The following is a 16,902-nucleotide window of genomic DNA, read 5'->3' as shown; positions in this document are numbered from 1 at the left end:
TCTTATGGGCTTACCTACTTCCTCAGCCATCTGCTCTCCTCCTTCCATGCCTGGCCCACAAGTCTGGGCAGTGGGCTTCTGAGCATCCCTGTGGAGCCTTGGGCTCCAGGGCAGTTAGATGTGAAGACCTGGGAATTCAGACTTATTGAGGAGTGGTATGGGTTAGTTTGACCTCTGCAATATGTCCCTCAAGACCAACTCAGTAATTGCTTAACAAAGGAGAGAGGGGTGAGAACCTCCATAAGTAGGCAGGACATTTCTTAGCCTTTGGACCTGTACTATCCAATATGGTGGCAGCCACTACCTATGAGGCTACTGAGTGCTAGAAATGTAGCTTATGCTACTGAAGAATGAAATGTTTAACTTCGTTTAACTTTAATGTAAATTTAAATTTTAAAACTGATTATTCCTTTAGGTTATTTGAAAACTTAGTATGATTGGCACAGTTTGAGTATGAGAATCTGCTTTTTAACCATACATTTTATGTATACATTTGATGAAATCTAAACACAGAACAAGTATTTCCGATTTCAGTTCAGCTCCCAGATTGAAATATACTGCAAATGTAAAATACACACCAGATTTCAAAGACTTAGTCCAACAACAACAAAAAAGTAAAACATTCCATTAATAATTTTTTTTATTAATTACATGTAAAATGACAATATTTTTTATATGCTGGGTAAAATAACATCTACTATTACAACTCATTTCACCTTTCTCTTTATGTTCCTAAACGTGGTAGTAGAAGATTTGAGATTACACATCACTGGGACAGGCAGCGCTGAATCATGCATGAATTCTCCCATTTGGCTCCACTTCCATTCTCATTTATTACCGGGCACCCAAGTGGTCCTGAACCCCGCTTTTCAGTGGTGGCTTCCTAGCCCCGGTCAGCTTTTCGTTTCCTTCCTAGGAGATCACACTACCTATTTCTTTCACTCACTCCCGCAGAGTAGTTTTGAGGTTCCAAAAGGTGAGAACCCGGCGACTTTACAAGAATGACACTGCAATTCCAGACGCCGGCCGCCAGAGGGAGCGGTGTTGCCACCTTGGTTGCCAAGCAACTCGTGTCCCGGAAGCAATTCCCTGCCCCGCCCCACGGTGACCCGCGCAAAGCGACTACCGGCAGGGCGGGCGGGGCTCGCGGCAAGCCGGCCTCGGCGGCGGCGGCGGCGCGATGACCACGCTCCGGGCTTTCACGTGCGATGACCTGTTCCGCTTCAACAACATGTGAGTGAGGCCCCCGGGGCTGACGCTGGTGGCTGCATCCCCTCTCCCGGGCCAGGGCCCGCGCCCGCGGGAGCCACCCCCGCCGGCCGCCATTGGCGCCTCCCTAGGGGCCGCGGGGTCAGAGCCGGGGCGGGGACGGACGTGCGGAGCTCCCCGCTGACCTTGGCTGAGGTGCTGAGACTTCATCCTGCATCCTTGCGTGCTCTTTGGGGCCGGGGCAGTGCGCGGGCTTCCTGTCGCGATGGCTGTCCCGACGCGCCCGCGCGAGTGGTAGGAGGTGGGGGAGCGGCCCGAGCCCAGCTCTGGTTCTGCCGCCTGCAGCCAACATCCGGCCAGCTGACTCGGCTTCGTCTTCTGTGCAGCGGACAGCACCGAGGCGCCCGCCGCGGAGGTCGTTGCGAGGTCAACAGCTAAGTGTTTTTTTGGGAATACGGACGTTGTGCAGCCCACCTGGTGATGGTTAATCAGTACCCGAGTGAAACCTTGTGATGGTGGCATCGACCGCCGCCGTTCCTTTCTCGGTCCGGGTTGGTTTTTGTGCGTTTTGTTACCAAAGCGGCGCATCCAGCCTGGAAAACTTTGTGTTGTGAGGAGTCGGGGCATAGGGCACATGCTGGTGGAGAGACCCTCTGTGTGTACTTTCTTTTAGTCCGTGTTAAGGCAGGACCTGTGACTTGCAGGCACATTTTTTTTTTTTTTTTTTAAGAAAAGATTTTATTGTGGAAGTTTCTGAACATTTAAAACGTCGACAGAATTTTACCCTGAACATCTAAAGACACATCTGCTGGATTCTACAGTTAAGCGTTTTGTTAATGTTGACTTTCTCATACATCTATCTGTCCATCCACCCACCCACCTACCTACCTACCAACCAATCCCAGATCCACTTTCAAGACAGCTGGGTGGGTCAGATTCAAGTGTCAAGAGAATGGCAAGAAGTTGAGAGGAGTTGGCTAGAAACCTTTCAAAGAGGGAGTGAGCCTTGAAGGATGGATAAAATGTTGGCAGTGATGAGGAAGTTCTGGAGAAGGAAGCAGGTGTGAAGGTGAGAAAACCTAGAGTGTGGCCAGACAACTGAGAGACAAGTGTGACTGTGGTAGGGGGTTTCTCTGAGCAGCCAGAGGAACTGGTGAAACTGGACTTTTGCTCCGTCGCTGGAGGGTTCAGACTTGTTTGTTAGTTGGGAAGAATTTTCTAATGAGCCTCTCCCACAAAGCAGTGTAACTCGGGTGAGTTGTGTTGAGCTCCCGCTGTGCCTGATGGGTGCTGGCACTTGTAATAACCCATGTAATCCTCACAGTTCTCTGAAGAAGGTGCTCTCAGTATCCCCATTTTTTGGTATGAGTCAACTAAGGTACTGAGAGTTCAAGTCAGTTGCCCCAGGTGATAGAGCCCTGTGGTGGGAGTGGGTGAAGCAGGGAATCTAATCCAGGAGATGGGCTGTAGAACAGTGGTTCTTTCAGAGTGGTCCCCGACCACCAGGGAACCCTTGGAAAATGCAAATCGTCGGCTGTTTAAGGGCCAGTGCTCTGGAGCCCTAGCTCTTCACCACAGAGCTGTGTGGAATGTGAGGCGATTAGAGGAGGTATACCAGGCAGGTGAGCCACTTAGGATGTCCTGGCAAGGGCCTAGAGATGATGACTTGGCAGAGGTTTGGGTCTGGGAGGTGCCGTTGGGGGCGGGGCAAGGCGCCTTGAAGCTTCAAGAGTGTACAGGGCAAAACCTTGTTTTAACTGTAGATCTGGGGAGGCTTAGCCCTAATTTTATATGAAAATGAATACAGAAGAAAGAAAATAAGCACGAACACTTACAATAAAACTTTAGATGTCAAAGAACTGTCTAGTTTGTTAAGGCCCCTTCAGAATATGCCATTGGGAACTCCTCTTCCCATGTCCTCCAACTGCACACTTTGATTAGGGCACTTTCACAGAGAACACTGAGAATCACTGGATGAGGGTGCTGCAGTAGGAAGTGAAGATGCCGTGGATGTAGAAGCACTGCGGTTAACTCAACAGGTGTTTTACTCATTTTTGGATAGATATCTTCATGCCTACTGTGCATCAGTGCTAGAGACACAGCAATGAACAAAGCAAAAAAATGTTACCTTTATGGAATTTACATTTTGGAGTGGGGGGGGGAAAGGAAGTATGACTGTAGAACTTATTATTCAGTCCAAAGAAAAACATGAAAACAGGGAAGGGAAATAGGGAGTGAGTGGGGATTCAGCTTTAGGGAAGTGTTTAGGGTAGGTGTCACTGCAGAAAGACCTAGGGAGATGAGGGAGTGAGTCCGGTGGATATTGGGGGCAGGAGAACTTCCAGGCAGAGGGATTGGTAAGTGCATAGGTACCTGTTTCTGACTGGAGGAGGCAGCCAGGGTGGCTGGAACAGAGTGAGAGTGGGAGCGTGAGGAGATGAGGTCAGAGTCACAGGGCTAGATCTTGGAGAGGCTCTCCTAGGAGTTGGGCTCCTCTGCGAAGTGCATTGAGATACCCAGGTGGGGAAGTTTGGGCTAAACATAGAAATTTGGGTGGAGGGAGGCAACATTATGTCGATGGTATTAAAACCAGGAGATTAGGGGCCCCTGACTGGCCCAGTCAGAAGAGCGTGTGACTCTTGATGTCGGGGTTGTGAGTTCAAGCCCCACGCTGAGTGTAGGGATGACTTAAATAAATGTTAAAACAGAAAACAAAAACTGAGAGGAGAGGTGACATCAGTGGTGGAATGACTGTGGATAGGAAAAAAGAGGCTCCAGGACGGTGCCTTAGGTGTCAAGTGTTGAAGGAGACCTGGTGGCCCGGTGAGTTGGGAGAAAAAGCCAGGACTGGGTCTGAGAAGCTGAGCAAGGAGAGCATTTCAAGTGGAGGGAGTGAGGAGCCATGTAAAGAGCTGCTGACGGCTAAATGTGCAGTGTGTGTGTACGATTATCCCAGGAGAGGAGAACTGTGGGAGCAGGAACCTGGGCACTGAGGGGGTGGATCTGCTCACCAGCAGTCCAGGCATGGGCACAGGAGAGCGAGTAGAGAGGGGCACAGACGCTTGAGGTACAGGTGGGTGGGTTTGGTGGTGGGATCTTGGTGAAGCTTTGTGCCTGCTGTTGTGTATTCTCTGTGTGAAACAGGAAGCAGCTGAGATTGGAAAGGGGTGGCCTTGGAGAGTTGAGGCAAGATGAGAGGCTTATAAAGTAGTCGTTGAGAGGTGTGGGAGAGTGTATTCCCACACTGTGTGGAGCAGTGATCAGCTGTGGCTGGGGCTTTTCAAGCTTCTGCAGGGTCAAAGTGATTTTCGGGATAACACTAAGATGGGTTTTTTGCCTTTTTTCATTGTCTCACAAGTGCACAGTGGAGTTTCCAGTTGTGTGACTTGCAGTACCAAGCGATACAGACACAGATGAGAATCCATCTGCCTTCTCTTAAGCTAGACATTAAGAAGATCTGTAAAATTGTTAAAACCATGCCACTCTTGTCGCTAAATTTTGTACTTAAAAAAAAATTTTTTTTAAGTGTTTATTTTTGAGAGACACAGCATGAGCGGGGGAGGGGTGGAGACAGAGGGAGACACACAGTCCAGTAGCAGGCTTGCTCCATGCTCCCAGCTGTCAGCACAGAGTGGGCACAGCACACCTGGGGCTCAAATTCACGAACCCCAAGATCATAACCTGAGCCGAAGTCGGATGCTTAACCGACTGAGCCACCCAGGTGCCCCTAAATTTTGTTCTTGAAAGTAGGATGACTTTTCAGTTAAAAAAAAAAAAAAAAAAGTTTTATTAACATGTAATTGATTTATTATTTTAAAATGAATATTAAAAATTTAAATATCAATAGATATAATCCACATAAACAGAAGTTCTTTGGGGGTCCTTATTAGTTTTTGAGTGTAAATTGGTTCTGAAACCGAAAAGCTTGAGAACTGCTGGCCTAGAGAAGTGCATTGGTAAGGGTCCCAAGAAAGAATCTGACTGGGTATACAAGAGGTAGATTTTCAGGTGGCTGGTTTTGAGTCTGGCAAAATAGTGGTTCCATTAACTGAATAGGAAAGTGAGGGGCAGAGCTCTTTGTAGACAGACCATAGGTACATTGTAAGAACTGCTGATTTGGGACTGTTGTGATCTGATACACTAGAGAAACAAGTGCTGAGCGCACCAGAGTCAGATCCAGGAGTCTCCCTCCAAAAGTTTAGGGATGGGGTGATGGGAAGAGGAGGTGAGAATGTAGAAGAGAGGGGAGCAAACACCTAGTGGTGAGAGGCCCACACTGAGTAGATGGAATAAAGGAGAAAGGAGTTGTCAGGGAAGGCCTAGAGACTGGCTGGAGGGACCCCTGCCAGATGCTGCAGGAGCTGGTTTTACCTTCTGTTTGTGATTTACATGTCTGGTTGGGCTCCAGTTCCATTAATGATTTATTGTCATTTAGAAAATGGAAGGTTTTGATCAGATGTATTAAATAGAAAGTAATTTGTAAAGGAAGAAACAGTTAAATGAAAACGTATAGGTATCTTTATAGTGGCTGTGATGGCTCAGTTTGGCCATTAGGTAGCTTACACCATCCTCCTTACCCCTAAATTTGGTTTTAAAGTTGTGGATTTGGCATGTTTTGTGTTCCTTGTGCATGTTTTCAGTTTCAGTGTCTTATTTAAACTGGTTTTGTCAACACTGCTTACTATTGACATTTCTTTTGTTTCTTTTAGTAACTTGGATCCACTTACAGAAACTGTATCCTTTTTAAAAAAAAAAAAAAGTTAAATGAAGGCTTACTAGGAGTAAGGAACATGGAGGAACAAAGGAAAAAATAGGCTTGAGTATAGAAAAACTTTAAAACTTGTAATCCTGGAAACATAAGCAATAGTGAAAGCACTTAAAAAAAACAAACTGGGAACAAGAGTTGTCTTAAATCTGCCTGACAAGATGCTAGTATAATGACCTCCTAAATCTTCAGCAGTGCAGCAACACTGCCTACCTTGCCCCTGGGTAGGAAGAATGGCTCCATGCAACAGAAAGCAGTGACTTCAGCAAGATGGGTTATTACTCTCTGATGTGAATGAAGTCTGGAGGTGATGAGTGGTCTGTAGTGGTTTCATGAAGTCACCAGTGACCCAGCTGTGCATTTTAACCACTATACCACTCCCAGGGTGGCCTTGGCATTCCTGTCTCAGCTGCCAGAGCAAATGGCATCACATCCATGTTCCTGGCAGGAGGATCAACAGAGGGGAAGGTGAGAGACACCTTCCCTTTCAGGAGTACCTTTGGGAAGTACCACACAGGACTTTCTGTATCCCATTGACTAGAACTTGCTTCATGCCACACTTACTAGCTGTAACAGTCTGGGAATGAGCCCAGCTTTAAACTAGGGCTTGTTACTAAAACAAAGAGAAGATCCAGGGTAATAATTAGCAATATCTAACATGTTCCCCAATAGAAGAATGGGCAAAGATGTGTGAAGTTGGGGTGCTCTGGGTTATGTCTCATTAGCAGACAACCCCACATTCTCAGTGGCTTAAAACAAAGTTGGATTTCTAGCTTATGCTCCATATCCATTGCAGGGTAGGAGGGTAATATTGACTGATAATTTAACAAAAGAGGGCACAGTTCAGGCTCACAGTTCAGTCAAAAGACATGGAAATTAAAACCAAAATGAGATGCCATGTTTTATTTTGTTGTTTAAATCTCAGTCCTCTGTGTAACGTTTATTCATTTCTGAGAGAGAGAGCATGCGTGAGCAGGTAAGGGGCACAGAGAGGGGGATGGGACAGAGGATCTGAAGAGTGGGCTTTGCGCTGACAGCAGCAAGCCTCACGTGGGGCTGGAACTCACCAACTGTGACATCATGACCCGAGCTTAAGTCGGACGCTCAACCATCTGAGCCACCCAGGTGCCTCTAATGCCATGTTTCATCTAACAAATTATCAAGGATTTAAAGAAATGATAAAACTCAGTGCTGATGAGGGTAAGAGCAACATTTTCATAAACTGCTAGTGACAGTATAAACTGCTTGCTGCAGTCTTTCTGGAAGGTGCTTTGGCAGTGTAATTAATACACAGTAATTCCATTTCCCGGAAGCTGAAAATAATAGTAGAGTCAATTATGTCAGGAATTGACAAACTAGGTGCATAGGCCAGATGTGGTCCACTGCCTATTTTTATTTTTGTAAATAAAATTTTATTGGACACAGCCATGCCAAATAATTTACAACCTGTCTGTAGCTTTGTCGAGACTGTCCAGTTTGAGTAGATGCAACAGAGAGCATATGGTCCACACAGCCTTGAATATTTAACTATCTCTCCCTTTATAGAAAATGTTTGTTAACCCCTGAGTTATGTGTTACAGAATTATAATATTAAAAATTTGCAATAACATTCATACATAACAATAAGGAAATGGTTAAATGAATTATACTATAGTCATGAAGGAATTTAAAAAGATTTTTTGAGAAACTGAAAGTAACCCAGATGTCTCTTTCAAGAGATAGGATATTTAAAGTGTTCACACAGCGGACTGCTATACAGCACTTATACACTATACAGCACTATACAGCTATTAACAATTAACTATAGGTATAGGCAACAACAAAGCTACATATCAGAAACAAAGTTGAGTGAAAAAGCAAAAATATCAAGAATTTCATTTGTATTTCAAAAATTATGACCTTTTAAAGACCCCTCCAGAGGTGCCTGGGTGGCTCAGTCAGGTAAGTGTCCAACTCTGGATTTCGGCTTAGGTCATGATTTCAGTGTTCATGAGATTGAGCCCTGAATCATGCTCCATGCAGTTCGGAGCCTGCTTGGGATTCTCTCTTTCCCACTTTCTCTGCTCCTCCCCTGCATGCACTTTCTCTCAAATAAATAAGTTTAAAAAAATAAAGACCCTCTCCGTGTTTAAAAAAAATTTTGTTTTGAATGGCCGAAAAACTTCCACTGTATAGTAAGGTAAAGTATTAGGATGCTAATCAACTTGCATGGTATGTGTCTAGTTACACTTAAAACTTACAGTAAAAGTCCCATTATCCAGGTGAGGCCATGTTTGAAAATAATCTGCCAGGTCTTCATGATTGATGAACAGCATCTGGGCTCCTCCCCTAGGAGAGGCAGTTATGGTGTGAGTCAGTGGCTGCATGGTGAGAAGACTGGCTGGCCTGCTGTGTTAAGGGTTATGTTTGAAGAGTGCTGAAAATAACAGCTGTCCTTCAGAGAAGTTTGAAAAATATATTGCTGAACAGGTTTTATGGGAACTTAAAAATGTGATTGGTGGTGGCCCCTCAGAATTGCATCAGCAAGCTTACACTAAGAAGAAATATAAGAATGAGCACATATTAGTAAGGACGCCAGGGTTGAAGAGTTACATAATGAGCAAATTATTCAGGCATTCACTCTTAGGTCAGCTTTTATTTGTAGTACCAGAAAATGAGAATTTGAGTCAATGGAGGGGAAACACAACAGGGTAACTGTTAAGTTGACTCTAGAAGTGATTAACTTTTAAAGTTATTTTCACAGTCACACAGCTGAAGCTAAAATAGGAACTAATCCCTAATTTTCTAGTGCAATTATGGAAAAGTAAATGTATTGAGTATCTACTTTGTGCCAAGCACCAGGGATGGAGTGAATGTGACATTCATATTCAAAAGGGAGAGAGATAGTAACAAATACCAGGTGATGGTAAGTGCTGTGCAGAGATTTATACTGTCACTAGCACACTGTGTACAGTGTGATCTGTATGGACACAGAAGAACTTGGGAGTCCAGGTTCTCTGCTTCGTATTACATGGTGTTGTCTCCATTCACATTTGAAGTTATATATTCAGTCAATTTTGTTATAAATTATTAGTGCTAACCTAAATATTTAATGTACTGACATGGTTATGGTTATCAAAATTATACATATATAGGACTGGGGATAAAGTAATATATTTTTTAAAGGAAACTTTCTTCAGAACACTCCTTTTATTAAGAATACTTCTTACTGTCAATTACTTTCCACACTCCTTAACAAGACTCTAGTATGGGATTCCTTTTTATTTACAGTACCTCGCCCACTGGCCAGAGTATTTCATTGTTGCAGAGGCACCTGGTGGAGAGTTAATGGGTTACAGTAAGTATAATACCAACCACTAGAACATTTTTGGATAGGCAGTTGAGATTTTAGTATAGGTTTCAACTGATTTAGATTGATTGCAGAATTGCAAGTATAATCATGATGCCTAGAATTCTATTTTTCAACCATTTGACAGCTTGGTGATGCCTTCTATGTTTGAAGCATTGTGCTAGGTAGGCCCCAGGGGGATACAGCACTGAACCAGACAGACATGGTCTCAGGCTTTTTAGATCTATGTTTATGTTACATTTCTACATGGTTTGTTTGGTACATAATATAGGGATGGTAGCATCTTCATTGAATTAGTAGGGTTACTAGTGAAAATTTGAGCTGTGCATTATCTATTGGTGTGTACATAACCTACCCACCTACGCAAAATGTAGATATTTTAAAAATATATGTTCTGATTCTGAAATGCAGATATTTTTAAAATGTATGTTCAGTTAGTTGTGTTTTTAGTGTTACTCTTTTTAAAGAAAAAAAACCTTTTTCTAATTCTCATTCTACAACTAGATTCAGCATTATAAGTGAGATTTAGATAAAAGCACCAATAACCATTAGCTAGATGACTTTCAATGTTACTTAAAAACTAAAGTTTGTCATTAGTTTCCTTTATAATAATAATGTACCAACGGTCATTCTGTATTTTTGTGTAAATCCATGTGTTTAATTACTGAATGCAATCTTTTGTTGGCAGTTATGGGTAAAGCAGAAGGCTCTGTAGCTAGGGAAGAATGGCACGGACATGTCACAGCTCTCTCTGTTGCCCCAGAATTTCGACGCCTTGGTTTGGCTGCAAAACTTATGGAGTTATTAGAGGAGATTTCAGAACGGTGAGATCTTGCTTTTTAATTAATAATTTGACTATTTTTCTCATAGTGAACATTTATAAGATTTTTTCCATTCAGGCTGAATATTGTACTTTACAGTTTACAGGATTTTCATTTTCAGTCTTCAGTAGTCAAATATTCATAGTAGTAGTACAGTCCCTATTTTGCCACTGAGGAAGATTCAGGCAAAGTGAGTGACCTACCATAGGCTTATATGCTTGGCAATTGGTGCAAAGACTAGCTCTCAAGATTTCTTTTAGTGGCAGAATGTGGCAGATGTTCCTGAATTCGGTTGACATCATCCTTGGCGTCTCAGTTATTTTTTTCCACAGTGCCCCTAAGGCCAAAAAAATCCTCTAGTTTAAGTTATGTCCTAACTGCTTAGTAAGTATTTATAGCCTGATAACCTAGTAGCTATTTGAAAAAAAATAAACAAATTGAAAGAAAAAATATTTTTATTTCATTGTTAAATAACTGGTTATCTATAGCCTTTTGAGCATTGAAGGACTTCTCATACCTTGGAAACCGATTTGACACAACCACCTGCATTCTTCTTTCATACTGATTTTCTGGTTGTATTGGGTTCTTTTAATCATAGGAACTGCTAAAACCTGGCTTCATAAAGATACTTTGTCACCAAAAGGAATGTAACACCATGTAATGCTGCATTTGTGAGTTATATCAAACTAGTAGTTTAGTTTGCCAGTGTCTAACATGAAAGATTTGTCTGTGTTTTCCCCAAACATCTGAAATATCCTACAGCACCTCTAAGAGTTCGGGCCACCTTAGAGCACAGTTTGGGGACTGCCAGCATTAGGGCTTTTTTAAAAAAAAAAAGACCTGTTGTGTATGTGAAACACCTTCATTATACGAGATAAAACTAATGTAATTAAAAGACTCCTACCAGCTCCCATTGTAAAAAAGAGGTAAAAGATGTATATACGAGTTTAATCAGTTGTCAAGCTGCCATTTATTTTTTTCTCTTAATGCCTAGAAATATATAGGGAAATATAGGGAAGGGAACATTTGCTGAGAAAGGCTCTTGAGGCTTTCCACTTAATGGACTTAATAAAGGGAAGTTTTAAAGGAATAACCATGGCCTGAAAATGCTCTGGGCCAAGTTGGGGACAAGAGGAACTTGAGATCATTCAGGGAAGAGATAGCATTAGCTGAAAAAGAAGTCAATTGTAGTCCTTAAGAATTTAAAGAATTCTCCCTGGACTGAACAAGGAAGAAGAGAAAATTTTTAGTTTACACACATTTGTTAATGGCGTTAAGGTATTTGGCATTATTGTATGGTGGACAAGGAGTTAAGAAATGGGTTCTAATTAGCTATCCACTCTATGCATATGATTAATGTATTTATGGGATAGAATCTCTCTCAGAGTAGAAAACCACCAAGCTCCCTTCTTTTCCAGGTTCTAAATCTTCATTACTTTGGAATAGTTCAGATTTGTGCGTGTATGTGTGTGTACCTAGCTACATACACACATGTATTTTTAAATATATACATTAAAACAGAAACTATAATTTCCAAACAGAAAAAGTGGAATGAGAAAAATCAGTCCGTAAGGAGAGAAAAAGGAGATTAAAGTGGTAAAACAAAAAGCATGAAATAAGATGGTAGCTATGAATCCAGATATAATCAGTAAATACAACACTAAATGGACTAATTACTCTAGTTAAAAGACAAAGGAAGACATGCTAAGTAAAGCCAGTCACAGAAAGACAAGTACTGTGTGATTCCACCTATTTGAGATATTTAATACAGGTAAATTCAGAGAATCAGAGTGGAATGGTGGTAGCCAGAGACTGGGGGGCAGGGGCAAAATCAGTAAGCATAAAGTTGTAGCTAAAGAGGATGAATAAACTCTGTAATCTGTTGTACATTTACCTATAGTAAAAAATGTACATTTAAAATTTATTAAGGGAAAACTTCATGTTAAAGTCGTCTTACAACAGTAAAACCATATAAAATTGAAAAGACAAAGACTGTCAGAACTATATTCTATTTACAGGAAATATGTGTAAAAATTAAATATACAGGAAGATTGAAAGAAATTTTTTAAATTGTCACGTAAAGACAGTTGGTGTACTTAAATTAACAATAGTCACATAGTTCAATAATTAACGGAGAGGGGCGCCTGGGTGGCGCAGTCGGTTAAGCGTCCGACTTCATCCAGGTCACGATCTCGCGGTCTGTGAGTTCGAGCCCCGCGTCAGGCTCTGAGCTGATGGCTCGGAGCCTGGAGCCTGTTTCCGATTCTGTGTCTCCCTCTCTCTCTGCCCCTCCCCCGTTCATGCTCTGTCTCTCTCTGTCCCAAAAATAAATAAAAAAAAAAAAAAAAAAAAAAAAAAATAATTAACGGAGAAAAAAAGGGTCACTGGATAACAGGTAAAAGATTTCATGTATCAGGAAGATGTAATAATTACTAATTTTATGTACACGGTGACAAGGTAAAAATGAGAAAATTGATAAAAATACAAGGAGAAAGAATATAAAGCAAATCATTACTATAATGAGAAATTTGAAACATGCTTTCTGCTAGAATGATTAGAAATTAAGGGTATAGAGCAAGTGTCAGCACTTTTTCTGAGCCAGATAGATACCTAGACTTTACAGGCCAGCTAATATCTCATGTGTGTGTATGTGTATGTATCAAACACTCCGAAAATTTTAAAAACTGTTCTTAGTTTGAGAAGTCTACCAAAATAGGTTGCAGGCAGACCCCCTTCCTTAACAGATTACAATCAGTACCTAAAAATCTTTGCAGAATGTTAGGCTTCTCTGGTGAATTTTACCAACTATTTAAGAAATAAGTTCAGTTTTACACAAAGAAGGAACATTCTTCAGTGTTTGTTTTTTTTTAAGACTAGAATAACCATGATAATAAAACCTGACAAATATGAGGAAGGAAAATTTGAAAAAAAATCACTCATTATAGATGCAAAAATCCCAGAAAAATCTTAGCAAAATGGATTCAGCAATTCATAAAAAAGGATGATTTATCAGGGGAAGGTTGTTTTTAACATGTGAAAATCTGTAGATCTGTTGGACCATATTAATTAAGAACATTTGTTATTTCAGTAAATGCAGAAAATGCTTTGATAAAATCCAACTGATTAAAAACTGTTAGTATAGAAGGGGAGAACTTTCATAACCTAAAAAAAGAGTATCTACCAAAAACCTGTAGTAAATATTACTAATGATGCATTGAATGCTTTCTCTTTGAAATTTGGGACAAGGAAGGATGCCTATAGTTACTCCCTTTTTGGTAATTTACTGGAAATCCTAGTCAACACAGTAAAAGCAAGAAAAATATATGAGAACTGAGAAAAACCAAAACTCTTATTTTTATACATCTAAGATTGTACAAACAAAAACCACAAGAAGCTACAAATAAATGTTTAGAATAAAAGTTAAAGTTGTTGGATAGTCAGTATAAAATTCAATTTCATTTCTATAAAAACAGTAAAATTTAGGAAAAGATGCCAGTTATAATGGCATCAATACATTAAGCCCTTTGGAAGAATCTAACAAAAGCTCTGTTAGAGGTCTCTGAACTTTCTAACACGTTACCAAGAGACCGTAAAGATGACCTAAGTGGAGAGATAACCACCTGTAGTAACATGGAAGGCTAAACTGGTATTGATCCACAGAGCCAATGTAACGGCAATCAAAATCTCAAGTCCTTTTTGTGGGACTTGTTGATTCTGACACTTACCAGGGGAATGGAAGGAGTCAAGATTGCTTGAGCAACAAAATGGGCGGGTTTGCCCCTCCAGGTATCAAGCTGAAATGAGTAAGCTGTGTGTTAGTGCTGGAGTACTAGTTTAGACTAGTGTAAAGAACTGGCAGACAGATGCAGGAATGTATGGATTGACATACCTCAGAGGAGGCAACTGAAGATCAGCAACGAAGGGATACACTTCAGTAAAGATGGTGGCACAATTAGCCACATGGGAAAAAATTTTCCCAGATTACTACTACCTTACAATACACAATTCCAGATTTTTTGAAAACCTAGATTTGAAAAGCAAACTATTACCCATTTTAAGATAATAGAGAGTTCATCCATGACCTCAGGGTAAAAAGAACTTAAACCATAAAAAGGCTAACTGTAAAGGAGGTTCATATTGCAACTTCATTGAAGTGAAAGAACTTTGTTCATCAAAAGATATATAATAACAAGTCAGGCCACAAATTGGGAAAAATTTTGCAGCAATCATTTATACAATGTCAACTATTCAGAATACATGGAGAACTACAGCTGGGGGGGAGAGAGAAAAAATGTGTGAAAGACCAGTAAGGACAGTACGAAATGAGAAATCTAAATGGCCTACAAAAATACAGTTAGCCGTATTAGTAACGAGAAATGCCAATTAAAATTGCCCCGTGATACTTAAGAGATTTTCAAAAATAAAAGTGTCTGATAAACCAAGCCTTGGTACTGTGGGAATGGAGTCTTCCCCTCCTCTGGGAGTATAAGCTGATTGGGAAATGGGCATTAACTAAAGCAACTGAAGACGCCCCCATGAGCCAGTGACCACACCCCTAGTTGTAGACTGTACTGTACCATGAGACATACAATAAAAATACAGCAGCATAGTTTGTAATAGTAAAAACCGGATTATCTGTGGGGAATGGGCAACCTGTAGTATATATCCATCCATGCAGTGGAATGCTAAACAAAGGGAAGATAAGTAAGATCCCAGCTACACCAAGGCTGACTCCTACTTACTGAGAGGCAAATCACCAAAGGATAAAAGTTCAAAATAGGAAAAGCTATAGTAGGTGGTGAATCTACAGCAAAAACCAAGGAGCTAATGAGCACAAGAGTCAGGACCTCTGGGTAAAGGAGGTGGCTGTCAATGACAGAGAAAACTGAGGGCTTCATGGCTGCCAGTGTCAGGCAACCAGTGTCCCGTATTTACACTTGGGCCATGGCCACATGGGTGCTTGTTCAATATCTTTAATTTGCACGTATGGGTGAAAGTATTGTATCGCTAGTTGATAAAATGAGCATGTCAATTACTATGATATAAAATACACAGTAATTTAAGACAGAATTGTGGCTTAAAAATGCTTTTAAAGTTTGTCTTTTAAGAAAATCTAGGTTTTAAAATGTTAGTATGCAAAAGAAACTCATCTCTTTGTACTGCAAGATAATTGTCATAAATCCTCAGAAGTAAAAATTGGTATGAGGTAATCAGCTGCAAGGTTCTATTACTACCATTCTATGAATGGTAGTCAAAGCAAACTAAAAACAAGTGTTGTTTTTAAAAATAAGTATTTTCTAGGATTTCTCACATTCTAACATTTTCTTTTTTTTTTTTTTTTTTAAATTAAAGAAAGGGTGGATTTTTTGTTGATCTCTTTGTAAGAGTATCTAACCAGGTTGCAGTCAACATGTACAAGCAGCTGGGCTACAGCGTATACAGGACAGTCATAGAGTACTATTCAGCCAGCAATGGGGAGCCTGACGAGGACGCTTATGGTGAGCTCCCTTCCGTGGCAGTATCCCCAAGAAGCCACCAGAACATTTACATTCATTCTACAGACTGAAAGTTATTTTAGTAAATTTAAAAGAATATTTGTTGGACTTAATATTTTAAATTTGAGCATTATCTAATATTTAAATCTCCCTTAACTCCTTTATGAACCTATCACTGGTTAGCTTACATTGACTAACCAATGATTAATTACTATCAATTGTTTTATTATGTTACAGGGATGTTAATTTTACTGAGATTCTCACAAAAGAACATTCGTTTGAAGAGCTGAGTACTTGTGACTAAGAGTCTCATTTAAATACATTTCTCTCAGGGTCTAGGGGACAAACCTTTTATGGGAACTTTACATATGTATACCCTTCAGATTTCATATATTTTGATATTTGGGTATTTACATTAAGTTTTGCTTCCTAACAGATATGAGGAAAGCACTTTCCAGAGACACTGAGAAGAAATCCATCATACCATTACCTCATCCTGTGAGGCCTGAAGACATTGAATAACCATGGGCAGTGGTTCTTAGGCTGAGGCTCCAGATATTTTATGGACAATATTGTTTTCATTGGATGATCCCGGAGCGCTATTAGGAGAAAAGTAATTATTTAGGTCTTGCAGATTTCAAGAAAATACAGGTTATAAATTTGAGTCTTACTGTTTCCAGTTAGCAATATCATAACTATTAAAGCTGTTCACTGTAATAAAATTCAGTCAAAAAGGCAGCTAGGTCAGATGGAAACATTTTAGTATTTTGGTTCATAATATTCACTATATGTTAAGGGGAAAAACTTGCTCCAGTCTCCTCCTAAATTCTGTGCCTGAGAACCACTGCTGCATACATATTTTTTATTTTGTATTATCTGTTAATTGAAGCTTTAAAAGCATATATGAAATGTATAAATCTAAAATGTATAATAAAACGCATTGTTGACCCTATGAATGTGTTCTGGAAACTTGGTCATTTATAAAATTCAATCTGGATTGAGAAAGGCCATCATTTAGGATATGATGTTTCTTTTGTTCCATAAGCCTTATTTTTTAAAAATTTTATTAAAAAATTTTTTTTAATGTTTATTTTTGAGAGAGACAGAGCATAAGGAGGAGAGGGGCAGAGAGAGAGGGAGACACAGAATCTGAAGCAGGCTCCAGGCTCTGAGCTGTCAGCATAGAGCCTGACATGGGGCTTAAACTCACGGACTGCAAGATCATGACCAGAGCTGAAGTCGGATGGTTTTAAAAGCAAACAT

At 40.5% G+C, this 16,902-nt stretch overlaps 1 protein-coding gene and 1 long non-coding RNA gene across 7 annotated transcripts in view; one reads left to right on the top strand and one right to left on the bottom strand.

The window, feature by feature from the left end:
- The first annotated feature begins 1,101 nt into the window (after positions 1-1,101).
- NAA20 (N-alpha-acetyltransferase 20, NatB catalytic subunit) lies at positions 1,102-16,591 on the top strand. 6 transcript variants are annotated; one of them, XM_060611121.3, is made up of 7 exons: positions 1,110-1,233; positions 1,596-1,635; positions 5,919-5,943; positions 9,221-9,311; positions 10,012-10,147; positions 15,497-15,642; positions 16,076-16,591. In XM_060611121.3, exons 1-7 carry the CDS (start codon positions 1,209-1,211, stop codon positions 16,159-16,161), a joined length of 549 nt encoding a protein of 182 aa, XP_060467104.1. In that variant the 5' UTR covers positions 1,110-1,208; the 3' UTR covers positions 16,162-16,591. The 6 variants fall into 6 exon arrangements, with proteins under 6 accessions (XP_060467135.1, XP_060467112.1, XP_060467117.1 ...); XM_060611129.2 differs by lacking the exon at positions 1,596-1,635 and having other exon boundaries at positions 1,103-1,233; XM_060611134.3 differs by lacking the exon at positions 5,919-5,943 and having other exon boundaries at positions 1,108-1,233; positions 9,245-9,311.
- The window catches only part of LOC145715367 (uncharacterized), a 209,011-nt gene continuing 201,660 nt past the window's right edge, over positions 9,552-16,902 (bottom strand). Inside the window, exons 2-3 of the long non-coding RNA XR_014137426.1 lie at positions 13,870-13,996; positions 9,552-10,481 (exon numbers count right to left, since the gene is read on the bottom strand). This is a non-coding gene — a long non-coding RNA (uncharacterized LOC145715367). The remainder of the gene's footprint in view (positions 10,482-13,869; positions 13,997-16,902) is intronic.

This window comes from Panthera onca, chromosome A3, assembly GCF_046562875.1.
Source record: "Panthera onca isolate mPanOnc1 chromosome A3, mPanOnc1 haplotype 2, whole genome shotgun sequence".
NCBI classification, from domain to species: Eukaryota; Metazoa; Chordata; class Mammalia; order Carnivora; family Felidae; genus Panthera; species Panthera onca.
Note: the sequence above shows the minus strand (reverse complement) of the source record. Positions and strands in the feature narration are given on the sequence as shown.